The sequence below is a fragment of the Myotis brandtii genome, unplaced genomic scaffold (assembly GCF_000412655.1).
Source record: "Myotis brandtii unplaced genomic scaffold, ASM41265v1 scaffold876, whole genome shotgun sequence".
Classification (NCBI taxonomy): domain Eukaryota; kingdom Metazoa; phylum Chordata; class Mammalia; order Chiroptera; family Vespertilionidae; genus Myotis; species Myotis brandtii.
This window is the reverse complement of record NW_005371579.1, coordinates 1,484,514-1,501,510: the sequence shown is the minus strand read 5'-3', so window position 1 is coordinate 1,501,510 and position 16,997 is coordinate 1,484,514. Positions and strand designations below refer to the sequence as shown.

General features: G+C 47.0%; 1 protein-coding gene across 1 annotated transcript in view; it reads right to left on the bottom strand.

Moving 5' to 3' along the window:
- Positions 1-16,997, bottom strand: part of LARGE (like-glycosyltransferase) — a 457,548-nt gene that overhangs the window by 48,114 nt on the left and 392,437 nt on the right. The window contains exon 8 of the mRNA XM_014532296.1: positions 9,241-9,376. Within this exon, the coding sequence (XP_014387782.1) occupies positions 9,241-9,376 (136 nt within the window). The remainder of the gene's footprint in view (positions 1-9,240; positions 9,377-16,997) is intronic.

Below are 16,997 nucleotides of genomic sequence, written 5' to 3'. Positions count from 1 at the left end.
CCGTGCATCTGGGCAGATGTTTCTGAAGCCGTGGTGTGGCCCCTGCTGCTTGCCTGCCAGCACCCAGCTCACTGATCCCCACTTGCGTGTGGGTTTCCATCCTTCCCCTTCTCCCGGGTTTCCACAGGCCGGGGGAGAGGGGAACACGCGTGCTTGGGGGCTGAGGAGTGACATGAGGGCAGAAGACGAGGAAGGGGCAGAGTTTGGACATCAAGATTCTGCTCAGACCTCCTGCAGAAATCCCTCCAAGAAAGACTGCGCCCTGCTTCCTCCTAGACAGGGGTCCTCCTCCTGCGCTCCGAGCCCCCTTTACTTCCTGGCATCGCTGCATTTTGCAGACTGTGCTGGAATTCTCTATTTGCTCACCTGGTTACTTCTCCCTAGACCATGACCTTCCTGGGGGCGGGAACCATGGCTCATTCAGCTGTGGGCTCCAGTCACTCATGGACGCCCTGGTTGTCACTTCCTGGCCATTACCCACTGTTTCTGGCCAGAGCTTCCTTCTCTAACAGTCTACTGAGCACTCGAGGGCTCCAACAGTTTCTAGACTACCTCCCGTTCTCCCTTCCCTAAACCAGCCACCGGCCCCTTGCTGCCTCCTGAGAGTTGGTGCTCCTGGTGAAGACGATTAAGCCACGCTCCTCTGAGTGTCCTCCCCTTTGTAGGACTCACCCAGGGAGGGCCGAGTCCTCAAGCTTTAGGACTGAAGAGATGACAGGGAAGGTCTTCGAAACACAGAGGACAGAAGCAAAGTCAAGTGCATTTCTGTGGAGCACTTCAGGGGCCTGAGGATGGGACCAGGACGACGGCCCCCGATGGGTGGAGAATGTCATGAGCCGGGAGAGGTACAGTGATTTACGCGAGTCCTTCATCTGGTAAGAGGTGGGCTGTCGTGAGAAGTTACAGGGTTGCTTGGCTCCAAAAGGGGCAGGAGCAACGACACCTCCATGAAACCATCTCTCCCCTTAGAAGTTCTCGTAACCAACCTCTACTTAGCACACATTTCTCTGCTGAGCGCAGGCTCGACGCTCAAGGCTGTAAGCTACTCTCTCGCGGGAAGTGGGAGGGTGCCTGCTCCTCCACATTGAACACCATGCTCACCAGGAGTGAGCTGTGTTTATTACCAACTACTATGTTTTTAGGCCACTTGTACTTCGATGTATTTGGAAATGTAATTAGATATTCTTTTAATTAGATGAATGCAAAAAGAGAGTTGCTATTTCCATGAAAGGCAGCCAAACACTGGGGAACAATAGGATCAAAGGAAGTTCCAGCAACATTTGGCTGTCGTTGGAGGAGGTGTGGGTGAGAGGGCTGCAAAAACAGTGAGGGGAAAATCGCAAGAATCCAGGACTCTCCTTCAATTGACTTTGTTCCTGTCCTTAAGGTCTTGCTCCACTTAAAAGAAGGGACACTGAGAACCACAGAAAAGGCATCAGGAGTTGTTGATGTGACAACACAGCCTGGCCACCAGAGAAAAAGTCCTGGCCCTGGAGGGAGAGGGAGAGGGAGAGGCAGGCAGATTGACGTTAACATAGTTTTATGATTCTCGCCTGTCCGAACTGACGTGCTCGCTCAGCTGCCCCCGCACATGTGTGTCCCACAGGTGGGTCTCAGGTTGGCTGCCCTGTGGAGCAGCGGGTGCGAGTGGATGAAGAGCGGGGTTCAGGGTGGATCTCCCTCCTCCCCAGGGAGGACCATCATAACCAGGAAACAGGAGGGCTTCCTTCAAACATGCTGAACTCCATGCACAGAATAAAATGAATGAGGGCAGGAAAAAACAGAAGAAAGATAAAGAAAATGACAGAGATGCACCTGTGCCTGGAGTCTGAGGCCCTGGCTGGTCTGAAGAAACCTATGGATATGCTGTGTTCTTAGCCCAGGCCTCTGGCTCCAGGGCAATGTCCAGGTCCTGCTATGACCAGGGTGGGGCTCGGGATTGCCAACCTCTCTCTCTCATCCCTCAACCCTTTCCCCACCTCCAGGGCAGCTTCTCTTTCAGATATTGGCAATATTTTAGGGTTCTGTGTAACATTTTAAATCCTCTCCCAAGGACTTGCTCTTATTGCCTTTAGAGGGAGAGGGGGAGAGAAAGAAGAAGGGAGAAAGGGAGAGAGAGGGAGAGAGAGAGAGAAATGTGAGACTGAAACATCGCTCAGTTGCCTCCCGCACCAGGGATCAAACCTGCTACCTGGTATGTGCCCGGACTGGGAATAGAACCCATGATCTTTTGATGTAGAGAACAATGCTTAAACCAACTGAGCCACACTGGCCAGGGCAGACTTTTAAAATAAGATATGAGTGAGTTAAATGACTTCTGGATTATTTTTAAAGCTTATCTAAAAAATATGACTTAAATTTGGTTTGCCTCTATTTTTGTCATTTTGCTATTTCATAGAAATTCCTCTATTTATACATAATACTAGAGGCCCGGTGCACTAAATTCGTGCACGGGTGAGCTCCCTAGGCCTGGCCGGCAATCAGGGCTGATCAGGGCTAGGTTGATCAGGCCAGGCTGGAGAGGAAGCTATGGTCCGGGGCTGGGCGCAGAAGGAATGAACACCGGACAGAGACGCTGCCATTGTCGGCGCCCCATCACTGCATGGTTCCCCGCCTCCTCCCCTTGCCTCCACGCAGCCACCGTGGCAGACAGGCAGCGGGCTGATCGGGGCCTGCTGGCCAGGGGGAGGGACAGGGCACGGGAGTTTGGCCACCTCCCTGAGGAGAAAGCCGGCCCTTGGCCCCCCTGGGAAAGGCACTGCATTTTCTGCCACCCAACCCTGGTTCCCCGTCCCAGCCTGGGAGCTGTGGGGAGGGACCACAGGAGTTGGTTGGCTGGGGGAGAAGGACCACAGGTGGTTGGCCAGCCGGGGGAGGCTGGCTGTGGCAGCACACTGAACACCAGGGGGCAGCACTTGCATTGAGCATCTGCGCCCTGGTGGTCAGTGTGCGTCATAGCTACTGGTCGTTTCAGTCGCTTAGGCTTTTATATATATAGATAGGTTGGTAAAAAGAGTGCATAGATTATGTTGATAGGTTCAACAGGACAACAATTAAGCAACCACTAAGCAATGCCCAAGTGGGGCAGCCATCCGCTGGTAAGCTCCGCTGGTAAGCACCAACAGGTAAGCTCTCCTGACCGATGGTTTTGTCTCCCACAGCATCCCTAAGACATAACAGTGCCTGGCATAGAGTAGCCACTCAATAAGTACAGGCACACGCACACAGAGGTATGTCTGTGGTGGGTAGGCGTGACGCACTTTCACTTGGAGACCTAGCTCTGTTTGCATCTGTAAGATGTCGAAGTGTGAAGTTCACCAATGAAAGTTCCCTCTAGCCAATGGTGCCTCTTTCCCCCTTTTTGTGGCTGCCAATCTGGAGGCTCTTAGGTACCCTGCCCGGTGTCTTGGCTCATGAAGACCTGCTTGGCTAATGCAACTCACACTACTCCTCCCAACAATCACCTTCACGGGGCACTTGCCAAGGCCCCCTTCCCCACCCGGGATTGTTTTTATTGTGGTAACACATACAAACTTTACCATCTTAACCATGTTTAAGGATAGTTCAGTGCTGCTCTGTACATTCGCATTGTTACGCAACCGTCACCACCAGAACTTTTTCATCCTCTCATACTGAAACTGACCCCATTGACGCCACATTCACCCCCACCCCAGCCCCTGGTCATCGCTGTTCTATTCTCCATCTTTATGAATTTGACTATTTTAGGTGCCTCATATGAGTAAAATCACACGATATCTGTGTCTTTGTGTCTGGCTTTTTTTCGTTTAGCATGTCCTCAAGGCTCATCCACACTGTAGCACGTGCCCAAATTTCCTTCTTTTATCAGCCTGCCAATGCTTTGAGTTGCACAGTTTTTTGTGTGGAAGTTTTATGTTTTTATTTATTTTTTGATATGGAAAGAAGACTCGAGAGTTTAGAAGTCTCCCATGCCCCTGCCTGGCTGAGAAATGTCACTCTTCATGAGGACACGGGCACTGTTTCAATCTGTTGTCATCTGTCCATGCCCTGGAACACTTTCTCCTGAAAGCATCCACTTCTCAATTTTTAAAAACTTATTTTTTATTGATTTCAGAGAGAAAGGGAAAGAGAAAAAAATAGAAACATCAATGGTGAGAATCACTGATTGACTGCCTCTTGCATGCCACCTACTGGGGATCGAGCCCACAACCCGGGCATGTGCCCTGACTGGAAATCGAACCACCGAACCACACTGGCCGGGCCCATTTCTCAATTTTTGACCAATTCCATCCAAGCCCTAGACTGTAAAATATATGCTACTTTAATTCCTTAACACAGAGCTGCAGTGTTTTTCCGGTTTGGTTGTATCCATTACACTCCTGCCAACAGGACTGAGAGTTCCTGCTGATCCAATGAGACTCGAGAGCACTGCTCTTTCAAGAGGGTGGAGGGGAAATGACTTGTGGTCTTAATTTTCACTCCCTGATTAACAAAGAGGTTGCACATCTTTCAAACTGTTTATTGGCCACTTTCTTTGCAATGCAGTGAAATGACTTTTTATATACCCCTTACTAGCACACATTTCTTTCTTATTAGTTATTAAGAGTTCTTTGTGTGCCGGGTGGGGCAAAAGTAGCATTACAGTTGTGAGTATATGAAATGGAGTTTCCTCTTATATTATTATTTATTTTTTATTGCATTATTTTCCACACAAACAACGGAAAACCTACTTTTGCACCATCCTGTATTTTGTTTACTAGTCCCTTTGCCAGTTATGTTTTGAAAACATCTTTTTTCTTTTTGATGCCACTTAGATAAAAATTATTAATTTCAATGTGGTTGAATATATCGATCCTTTTTTTATGACATACACTTTGGGTGTCTTGTTGAATACATCCTTCCCTATTCTGAGGTCATAGGCTAGTTTCCTAATGGTTTAAAATTAAGAGTTTAATTTGGTCTTTCACTTTTAAGTCTCTAACCCATCGGGATCAAATTGGTGCCTGTGTGACATAGGGTTCCATTTTCATTTTTTCCATGTAGGTAATCAGGTGTCTCAGCACCAATTATGGAAAAGTACATCCTTTCTCCAATGGCCAGCAATGCCACCTATTCATAGGTCAAAGTTTCATAAATGTATGGTGGTGTCCTGGGGTCCCTATTCCTTTCTATTAATTAACTAGAGGCCCGGTGCCAGGGGGGGGGGGCCTCAGCCCGGCCCTGCACCCTCTCTCAATCCGGGACCCCTTGGGGGATGTCTGACTGCATACCTGTGCGATCGGGCCTAAACTGGCAGTCGGACATCCATCTCGCAATCTGGACCACTGGCTCCTAACCACTGGCCTGCCTGCCTGATCACCCCTAACCACTCTGCCTGCCTGCCTGATCACCCCTAACCGCTCACCTGCCTGCCTGATCACCCCTAACCATTTGCCTGCTTGCCTGATTGCACCTAACTGCTCACCTGCCTGCCTGATCAACCCCAACCACCTCTGCCTGCCTGCCTCATTGCCCCTAACTGCTCATCTGCCTGCCTGATTACCCCTAACTGCCTCTGCCTCAGTCCCTGCTGCTGCAGCTTCGTCCGGAAGGTCATTTGGCTGTCTGGTCTAATTAGCATATTATGCTTTTATTATTATAGATTAGCATATCCCTAAGCAAATGCTCAGCAAAATTTTGCTCTATGTTTTTAATAGATACTATTTATGCAAATATTTTTGGTCATGAATGGAATATCTAATTTTATGAAATAATTTACCTACATCTATTTAGATCATTATATGGTGTTTCTCCTTTAATCTACAGTGTGAATGACACGTGCGTTTTTCAGTGCTTGATCACCCTCCTATTCCCTGAAATACACCCACTTGGCCATGATGTATTATCTATTTTATACATGGCGGAAAAGGCCTGCTAATGCTTTGCCTAAGATATTTGCATCTATAGCCATGCATGAAATAGGCCCACAGATTTCTTATGCCCACCTTGTCTAAGCTTGGTATCAAGAATATCCTGGCCTCATTGAATGGGTTAGAAAGTGTGCCTCTTTTCTTATTCTCTAGAGTTTACTTAAAATTGATAATATCTTTTGATTAAAAAAAAATTGGTAGAGCTTGTCTCTACTTACCATCTAAGGATGTGTTTTCTTTGTAAGAAGGTTTAATAGCTAGAAGATAATCGACCTCATATTTTTTCCTTAAGCCCGTTTTTGTAAAGTATACATTTCTAGAAATTTGTTCATTTCACATAAGTTTTCAATTTGACATAATGTTGTTCATGGCCGTCTCTTATCTCCTACAATTCTGCTTTATCTATTGGCTCAGAAGCTCCACAAATGGGAGGCTTCTGTTTGCTCTCACCTTCGCTGTACACCTAGAACTTGGAAGAATGGCTGCCTCAAAAACACGTGGGAACGAACACATAACTGCATGTCTGCCTCCCTGTTCATTTCTTGCTGAGTTCTCTCTGTTTCTCCCCGAGTCCTGCCATAGCTTTATTTTACTGGTCCCTTTCCAAGAACCAAATCTTGACTTTGTTGAACAATTTGTTCATCATTTTCTCCTATCTTCTTTATGTCCTGCCTTTTATTTTCTTTGAATTTATCCTAATGTTTTTTATTAGATAAAGTTGTAAACTTGGCTTCTCAATTTTCAGCCTTTCTTTTGAATATAAACATTTAAAGCTACACACTTTCTTACACATTTGTTTCATTCCACTAATTTTGACATATTTTCTTTCATTCAGTTCTAAGTAGTTTTCAGTATCAATTTTGATTTGGTTAGAATCATGAGTAATTTAGAAGTGTTGTTTTCAATTGTAATCAAATGAATTAAAAATATTGTTACTACCTTCTTATTTAATTATACTGTATTCAGAGAACTATATATATGAATAATATGATTCTCTGAAATGCACTGCAATTTGTGTTATGGTTTAGTGTACAGTTAATTTTTAATAAATGTGAGCTTGAAAAGGATGAATATTTTGTTAGGTACAAGGTTCTTTATTTACTGAATAAACCAAGATTTGTAATTCAAATCTTCCATAATGTTTAATCAGATTTTTGTCTGTTTGATCTTTCAATATTTTAAAAAAATATGTTAAATTATTCTACTCTGATAGAATTGTCCATTTCTTCCTGGAGTTCTATTGAGAGCTCTCTCTCTCTCTCTCTCTCTCTCTCTCTCTCTCTCTATATATATATATATATATATATATATAATACATAGTTTATATATTTATATTTATAACACTAGAGGCTCGGTGAACGAATTTGTGCACGGATGGGGTCCCTCAGGGTGGCCTGCGGAGATTGGGCCCCAGATCACCCCCACCAGCCTCGCAGCCCCAGCTCGTACCTCCAAGCCTTGCAGTGCTGCCTGGCACCCCGCCTTGGCCTGGCACTGCCCCCTAACCTGCTCCACCATCCTGCCTTGGTCCTGCTCTCGAGAGGGCCCATTGGGGCCGGCAGTGCCTCCATTGCCGCCTGCTGCCAGCGCCATGTCGCCAACGCCCGCCATGTTCAGTGCTGCCCCCTGGTGGTCAGGGCACGTCATAGTGAGTAGTCAAACTCCTGGTCTCCAGGTTGAACTCTCAGTCAAACGACTGCCTGAGGGGACAATTTGCATATTAGGCTTTTATTGTATAGGATACCACAGACTGGATAGTTTATGAATAAAAAACATTCATTTCTCAGACTTCTAGAGGCTGGAAGTCCAAGATCAGGGTGTCAACGTGGTCTGATGAGCGCCCTCTTTTGGGTTGTATGCTCGCTTCAGTGCCTGGCTGCCGGCCGCCATCTTGGCTGACAGTTAATTTGCATATACTCACTGATTAGCCAATGAAAAGGGTAGCGGTTGTACGCTAATTACCATGTTTCTCTTTTATTAGTGTAGATATATATAATACATGCTAGAGCATGAAGTCTATACATGTTTAGAATTCTTGTATCTTCTTGGTAAGCTTTTCATTTTTAAGTTGTGACTATGTGTATACCTACCAATGCTTTGTCTGATATAGACAGTTACCCCAGTTTTCTTTTGGATAATATTTACCTGATAATCTTTCCCCATAATTCTACTGTTAACCTTTCCAGGTTGCTATGTGTTAGGTATGTCTCCTATAAATAGCATATGTTGGACATTGTTTCCTATTCAATCTGACAATTTATCTTTTCATTCCCCAAATTAGTTTATTTGATTGATATATTTAAACTTATTTCTATTAACTTGATTTCCTGCTTTATATTTTCCCCCACTTTTTCTACATTTTTTCTTGCATTTTAAAAAAAATGACTGAGCTATTTTGGTTGTTTTAGTTTTTCCTATGCCTTTCACCATCCCACCAACCATGATTTTATAAGTTGTGCATCTTTTTAAAGATTCTTTTAGAGCTTAACTTTGAAATATTAGCATGGATACCCAGCTTAGGGGCTAAAGTTAATATCTTGTCCTCCACTACAAAACAATGATCTGAGAATACTTTAATACCAATAATACTTTTCTCTTGATTACATGATGTCATTGTGTGATATTTTAGGTATAACCTTTTGAAACCTACATTATACATTATTATTACCACCACTAGAGGCCCGGTGCACGAAATTTGTGCACTGGGGGGGGGGAGGGAAGGTGGTCTCTCTCAGTCCAGTGTGCACCCTCTTGCAGTCTGGAACCCTTTGGGGGATGTTCCCCTGTGACATCCCTCTCACAGTCTGGGACCCCTCGCTCCTTATGGCCCGCCTACTCGCTGCTCTTTACCATTCGGCTCGCTGCTCCTTGAGCCCGGCTTCTGGGTGAGCAGTGTTCCCCCTATGGTAGCTCACTGACCAGCAGGGGGCAGCTCCTGCATTGAGCATCTGCCCCCTGGTGGCCAGTGTGCATCATAGTGACCGGTCGTTCTGGTCGTTCCACCGTAAGGGTTGCTTAGGCTTTTATTATATAGATTACTATTATTTGTAAGTTGTTGTTTGGAGTTCCCACAATATTTCTAATTTGTTTGTTCAACATTCCTTCTTGAATCTGGAATATTCCTAAAGAACATCCTTTAGAAATTTCTTTGTATACATATGTATACAACAACAAAGGAGAAAGGCACATTCTTTCTGGTCCCCTTGCCTTATCTCTCTCACCACAGGCACACAAAGCTCAGAGCCATTCACCACCACCCCCCCAAGAGTGCTCCCCAGCCAGCTTCCCTCTGCCACCGCAGGGCACCTCACTCCATCCCTCCAAACCCCCTGCCCACATGTCCCGAGTCTACCTTCAGATCAGACACGTCTCGGTAGCACTGCTCGGAGCGGGTGTGGTCCGACAGCTGCACGTTCCAGAAGCAGGGGAGCTGATACACGAGGAAGGGGTTCTGTTTGATGACGGCGTTGAAAATGTCCTGGGGATAAAAGCAGGAGACACAGTGACATGGTCAGGTGGGTCCTGTGGACGCTGCTGGCTCTCCAGGCACCGCGGCACCCACGGGTGCTCCAAACAGGCTGGCTGACACCGCGGGGCACTGCCCCGCCTTCTCTCTCTGGGAACCACGCAGTCACGCCTGGACAGAGATGGGGGATGCCCAGCTCACGGGTCCTGCTGGCCTCAGAGCGCACCATATGGCAAGCGCACGTGGGGGCGGGCGGGGAGCGTTTCTGCCATTGAGCAGGCCTCTAATAAATGAAGTCGCTTTTCCGCCCCTCTTCCCACCTCATCCATGTGATCCATCCCCCACCGCCCGGAGAGGAACCTGCAGGATGACAAGTTGCGCTGCGCATTCAGGGGCTGAAACAAACGGGAGCTGCGGTGGCGGCAGCTCTTGCTGGGGCTCTTGGCGGACTCGATGATGGATGCGCCTGGGCTTCCCTACGGGCCATGGCTCCTGGGTGCCCACTCCCCACTTCCCCTTCCAGCCCGGGCTTCTTCTAAAGACGCTTCACCTCTCTCGGCTCTTCTCCAAGCTCCCTGGCCGGGCCATACTTATTAACTCGCTGCTGACAGGAGATGCCGGGAGGTGAGCGCCAGGCCCCACAGCCGGAGATGGCTGAATAAACCATCCCCGCTGGCCATGGACATCGGATTGCCAGCTCTGGGGGACACACGCAAGGTACGGTGACCTGGCTTAAAATACGCTGCTGGAGAACAGATTTCCCCGCAGGTTTAAAACAGCTACCTGGGTAATTTTTAACTCATTCATTCTACCGGATCTCATGTTTGAAAAGGAAATTGGTTTCTGGCTGCTTGGGAAATACTGCATAATAATCATGCCAAAAAAAAAAAAAAAGAAAAGAAAAGAAAAGAAAAAAGTCAAGTAACCTTATAGACTTTCTCCTTTCCTCTGTATTAGAAAACTTTGCAAGCATTCAATGACTCAGACAATTGAACACAGAACAAACCGCAGAGTGAGCTTGCTTTGTGGATGAATGGGGAAGGATAAAACGCAGGAAGCCAGAGAAATTGTCTTCACATCTCAAGACGGCCATTTGCGCCACGGGAAACTCGAAATCTAAATGTGAGAGCCGGGCAGAGCCCAGATCAAAGGCCCGGGGCCCTGCATCTTCCAGAGAAAATGAGAAATGGGGTTTTTATGATCTTATATTCATAGTTTGGGGGAGAGGCGGGACTTTTGCAGACGGCCTGGATTAAAAGCTGGTTTCTCCAGCCAAGCAGTGTGTCCCTTTTCTTTACATGCATTTCCCTGGGGGATAGGGTCATAGCACTGGATCCAGGCAAAAAGGCTTCACTCTGCAAGTCAGACTCTGCTGCCAGGAAGGCAGATGGGACCTTGTCCAGAACCGCGCTGTGCGCTCTGGAATCTCAGGGGGCAGGCCGGGCGCTCTTCACGCAGCGACCTCCCCGTCACACACCAAATTATCATTTACTTATGAGTCCGCTTCAATAAACGTTGAGCTCTCCGAGGCCAAGGCCGGCGTCCTTCTTTCATCTCTGTAATCCTGTATCTGACCACAGCCCCTGGCATACCCAGCGTGCAGTGCAGGTCTGCGGCATGAACAAACGCATGAACAAAGGAAATAAACCCACGGGCTGAGCTGTCGTCCTAGACGGGCCGGAGAAGGCAGATGTATCCAAGGGTACACAGTCACACCGTGCTGCTGAACTATGTGCTTTTAAATATGGTGAAATGGCCTATTGATGCTATGCATAGTTTACCACAATCATTTTAAAAGAGCCCAGCACTTGACTGGAGACGTCATATACGTCCTATAAGTATTAGGTTTTCTGCTATGTTCCCCCCCAGAGCTATGATAACCTACCTTGCTTCAGCTGATGGATGGTGTTTGGACAATATGTGCCATTTATCTTTACAGACAAAGAGCAGCTCCTCTGTGACTTTATTCTGGATAAGCCTTAGCAATTTAGTTTATGTTTAGAGACGGGCCCTATGAGTGTTCCTGATTTCATTGGTCTTCTTAAGCCCGCCTCGATCCCCACATATGTGAACTACGGTGAAGGGCGTGGTGGTGCTGGGTCTTTAAGACGAGCTCCCAAAGCCTTTGGTTCCATAAGAAACTGATCATCGGAGGTGGCTTCCTCCTCCTCCCCACCTTCCTGTTTTTTTACTGTTGCTGTTGTTAATTTTTGTGGGGAGTGACCGGGGTCAATGGGTGATAGTGTAGCCAGGAAAATTGCCATTATATATACCCTTTTGTATTTTTTAAATGTTAAAACAACTAACTGTATTACGCAGGCAAAAAAGGAATTAATTAACTTTAAAATAAAATTCTAAAAAAATACGTTTTGGCCTAGCTGAGTGGCTCAGAAGCGGCCATCTACCACCAAGTCAGTGAGAGCCTGCAGCGAGAATGCAGCACAGCACTCAGAGCCGAGTTTCCCAGGAGGCACTGCGGTTAGTTTGGTGGATGGAATTGTAGCACCCGTGGGCTCCCAAGTCAGTCCTCCTCGGGATGCTTAGCTCAGCAGAAGGGTCGGGGGGAAAACGCCAGGCAGCTGAGAAATGATCTTCATGGAGACCCAGTATATACATTTCTAAGACTGCTGGAAAGAAACTAATTCTCCATATCACACATAAATGTCAACACTGAGACTTTTTACTTATCCCAGAGGCACGTATTTGGAGAAAAAGTATATTCACCATTTAGTTAAAGGTAATTTGGTCAGAGTCGAAATTTAAAAATAAATTACACACACAGATATACACACAAAGTCACGGAAAGAATGGGATATATGCAGAAGCCTGAACTTAGAAGTCAGAAGTGCAAATTACACCTAGTGTTGATCTCCTTTGTGCTTTGTTAGGGTTTGTTTTTTTTTTAGGATATTATTTCACTTAACACTCACAGGATAGATCTTGTCATCCTTATGCGATAGGTGGGGAAACTGAGGGGCTGAGACAGGCACTTGAACAATTGACAGTACAAGGCTATACCAGATCCAAACTCAGATCTGCCTGACTCCAAACCAGGGCTTCTTCGTCTACACCACACAGACCAGCGCCCCAACAATGCCTCTCTGGGGCCCTGGGACTCAGGCCAAAGACTTTTTCCTTTTCTGACTATTGGTTTCTACACGCGTAAAAGTAAGAAACTGTTACTCACCCTGCAGAACTCAGAAAACTTTCACTGCTCTGCCCCCGCCCCCATCCCCCCACAGTGGTAAGCTAGTAAATGTTTAATTACCAGCCCTCCAGATAAAAAAAAAAAAACCAAAACCCGATTTGTGGCTTTTGTCTATTCCCATGGTGTAAATACTCCCATTCATGGCTGATTTCAAGCTACCAATGTGATGTCATGAAACACCAGTGGGAAAGAAATGTGCCCAATTGGCCCAAGTGAGCTGGTGTGAGCTAGCTCTAGCACACCACTACAATTATTCCCCCCACACAAAAGCAATTTCAGTAAAATAGTAAAATTCGGCACAGGGTGTTATTTGATTGCTTCTTCTGGAGAGAAAAGGAATAAACATTTGCAAAGTTACAAACCAAGAGAATATAGTGATGGATTCAGGAAAACAGATTCCAGTCAAACCTGTGAAAGAGAATTTCATGAAATGTTATTGCAGGAACGAATTCTAATGAGGTTGGATAGATGCTCCAATATATAGAAGAAAATGTGGGGCAGAAGCTACACGCAATGGCGAAAGATTTTAATGCACGCTGCAGATCCATCCGTCTCTGCAGCCTGAGCTGAGAATCGATGCTTTTAAATGGCGTGAAGACTTGGCGAGTCCTAAGTGGCAGATGTGATTCCACCGTGTTTGCCAGGCTCATTGAGAAGAGGGGGGTGTCTGGGACAGAAGGCTAAATACAGAAATTCGGATCACTCTCCCAGTTAACCAGCCTTTCCTTTTGGGCGGTTTTAATTTAATTTTTAAAAGCACGAACTATTGCAAACCATCAGAGAAGTACAGAAACGACTATAATAAATACCCACGACCACAGTTTAATGAATGCTAATATATCGCCACATTGGCTGTTAATAATAGAGCATTACAGTCAGAACAAGAGCTCCTCCATCTCATTCGAGCACTCCCTCCCCCCAGGGTAACCAGCATCATGAGAGGGTCGGGTTTCACTGCCAAGCATGTTTTTATGTTTTATTCCCTATGCATCTATTAATTAACACCATATGGTGTTTTTAGAGTTTTTTTATAGTGAATATTTTCTATTCACCCAATGTTGTCTTTAAGATTTAACCACGTTAAGAGTTCAAATACGTAGTTTATACATTGTACTCACTTTATTTACTGTATGAATACACCAAATTTATGTATGCATTCCCCTACCGAAGGACATTTGGCCATTTCCTATGTTTCTGCTGTTGCACACACTGTTGCAATAAACATCCTAATCCCAATGCACTGCACACATGTTTTGCTGGGAACACGTCTGAGAGCTTAGCTGGGGGACCGCCTCGGAAGCTATGTGAGGATTGCTGTGCTGACGGTGCTACTTGTCTTCAAACATCTGGAATGACTCCATCGCCCCTCTCCCCTGCTTTCCAGACATCCCTGAGTCTCAGAGATTCTACCTTTAAAAAGGCTTTCTCATCTCCCCTTTTACTTATTCATCCAACAGTGATTTACTGAGCACCTATTGTGTGCACACTCATGGAAATCGACTGGTACTTGGGTTTCTTCCATACTTTTCCTAATCTCATGGGTTTCACGCAGAATTATTCATTTAGCATATATTTCCTGGGTGTGTACCATTCAGTCTTTGCCGGGTCCTTTTGTGGAAGACAAGCAAACCGCTCTGATTCCATGTGGCGACTGTGAACAACGAGAATGTGCAGCGCTTATGAAGGAAACACGGGGGAGGGGGCCTAGGCCGAGCTGGGCTGGCGTTTAGTCAGGCAGACAAGGTGGGGATATGGGAAATATGGACACGGCAGCCTGGCGACACTGGGCTATCCCAGACCTCCAGGCCCAGACCTCCAGTGTGTGATGGCTGCACCGTTTAAAGAGAGTGCTTTAGGGCCAATGCCATGGTGTGAGACTGAGCAAGCAGCAGGGAGTTAATGGGCAAGGTCCTTGTATCTATGCCAAAGAGGTGTTTTCCAGCCATTTGCATATCATTTCCTAAACAGAAAAATGATATTCTTATAACTCGCTGGGGGAGATGGAGGAAGCTGCTTGTGGCTGAAAGGGCTGATCCGGCTGCCTTTAGTCCCATCCAGGTGCCCCCGGGCTGAGGGAATCACTCCTTCAGCACATCCGTGACCCACGTGTGCCACACGAGCTGGAAAATCCTGCCAAGGATAACTAGGACCCAGTGAAGAATTGTAAAGGAGTGACCATGGCTGAATTTGTTCTAGAAAAGCCAACCTAAATGCTGCTTTATCGGGTCCCTTCTCAGGTTAAGGCTTCCAGCAGCTCAGGTGCTCTAAAGAACAAGCCACAGATCTTGGACTGCGTGCCAGGCCCATGGGAGTCTTGCCACCATTTAACACCCCCCCGCCCCCCACCATTCCTCCCAGCAGAACTGGCACCATGGCACGCTGCCACTCAGCCACCTCTCTGCACATTTGACAAGCTAACACTCAGCTTGGTTCCAGCTTCAGCATCCCAGGATGTTTAGTAAATGGACCACTGTCCACTCCCAGGTCCATCCAACAATTAGAATCCAAACAAACACCAAAATTCACGAGTAAGCATGTCGCAAAGCTCATGCAATTCACTCTCGGCTTCCTCATCTCTTCACACTTACAGCATCCCCAGGGAGGAGGCAAGCTAGCCATCCTCGTGGCCTTTTGGGTAGATGTGGAAACTGAGGTGCTAAGGAGGGGGTGACCTTTCCAGTGGCAAGCGCTGGCCAGCGTTTGGCAAGTGCTTCTCGCTGCCCTGTCTGCAGAAGGGCCTTCATCCTGGAACGTGGGGACTAACGAAGACTGTGCACCCCCTGCCGGTGGGGTCTATGGGAGGCATTTCCTTCGGGTGCTGATGCTCTGAAAGACAGCTTCAGGCTAAATGCCGATGCCAAATGGGTACGTGGCCAGCAGAAGCTCCTGGGAATCAGGGCTCCCAGGACCCACCACCGGGCCACATGGGAGCTGCCCTTGACCCGGCGAGCAAACCACTGGGGACTCTATGCGGCCTTTAGTCACATGTCCTCACTCAGAAGTTCTTTCTTCTATGATTCCTTGTAGAGGTAGGTTTTGAGCTCCCCCTGGGGTTCTAGTCACTGTTAACTGGTGACTTCACAGTGTGTAAAGCAGAATTCACTCCACCGCGTCAGCATCGGACACAAAGGTCTTTATTGTACAAATAAGCTGTGGTTAATTGTAAATTCGTGGGCAAAGACCAATGTGTTCAGCCATGCCAGACAACTTTATGCAGCCTCTTTATTTTCCTTGTTGGGTTACTCATCTCCTTTCCCTAGTAGGGCTTATTGTTCCTGGGGAGTAAGCTCTGCTAGGGAAAGGAGATGAGTAACCCAGAAAATGCAAAACACAGTGACAGATGCGAGATGTGGTCGGAACCACAGGGTCCGGTACAGGAAGAACGGCTGACTGTGACTCGAGTGGGGGGAAGCAATAGGGAAAGGCTCCTGAGATAAACGCTGTCTCCACTGAAACGTAAAGGATGCAGAGGATGACCTACGCGAAGGTCAAGCCAGAGAGGCTTGTCTTTCCGGGACTGTGAATGCCCAGCAGGTAGCAGCCTGTCCACCACATTTGAAGAGTAGAACTTATGAGGGATTAATAACCCCGTTCTCCCTCTCCTTCCAAAAAGAAGAGGCTGCATGGAGTTGTCTAGCACGGGTGAAGATCTTTGTCTTTGCCCATGAATTTATAATTAACCACAGGTTATTCTTACAATAAAGATCCTGGCGGAGGCGGTGGTGTGGAATCTGGAAACGGGTGTCTGCAGCCACCACAGCAGAGGGCGCCGTCGGGAACATGAGAACCTCAGTGCACGTGGACGCGAAGGCCTCGGTGTGAGTCCTAGTGTCGGCACGTACCGGCCTGTCTCTTGAATAAAGTCCTGGGCCCCAGTGCCTTATCTGCAATACGGGGCAATCGCAACTTAACATTAACATGACTACGAAGATGAAAAAGCTGTAAGTTCAAAACAGCTGGTATATGCTGTTTCCCGCTTGGAAGTAAAAATCCCATGATACTAAAAAAAAGTATCTGGACCAATAGGAACAGTACTCAACACTGCAAAATTGAGAAATATTAATTGACAATCAATGTGCATACCTAGCGATTGATTTACTATTATGAATTCACTCATCTTTATATATGTGTGTGTGTATATATATATACACTAGTGGCCCGGTGCACGAAATTCGTGCACAGGGGAGGGTGTGTTGCTCAGTCTGGCTTGCACCCTCTCCAATTTGGGACCCCTCGAAAAATGTCCTGCCAGTTTACAGGGATCGGGCCTAAATCAGCAGTCGGACATCCCTCTCGTAATCCAGGACTGTTGGCTCCTAACCGCTGACCTGCCTGCCTGCCTGCCTCTAACCACTCCGCCTGCCGGCCTGCTCACCCCCAACCATCACCCTGCTGGCCTGCTCCCTCCAAACTGCCCCCCTGCTATCCTGATCAC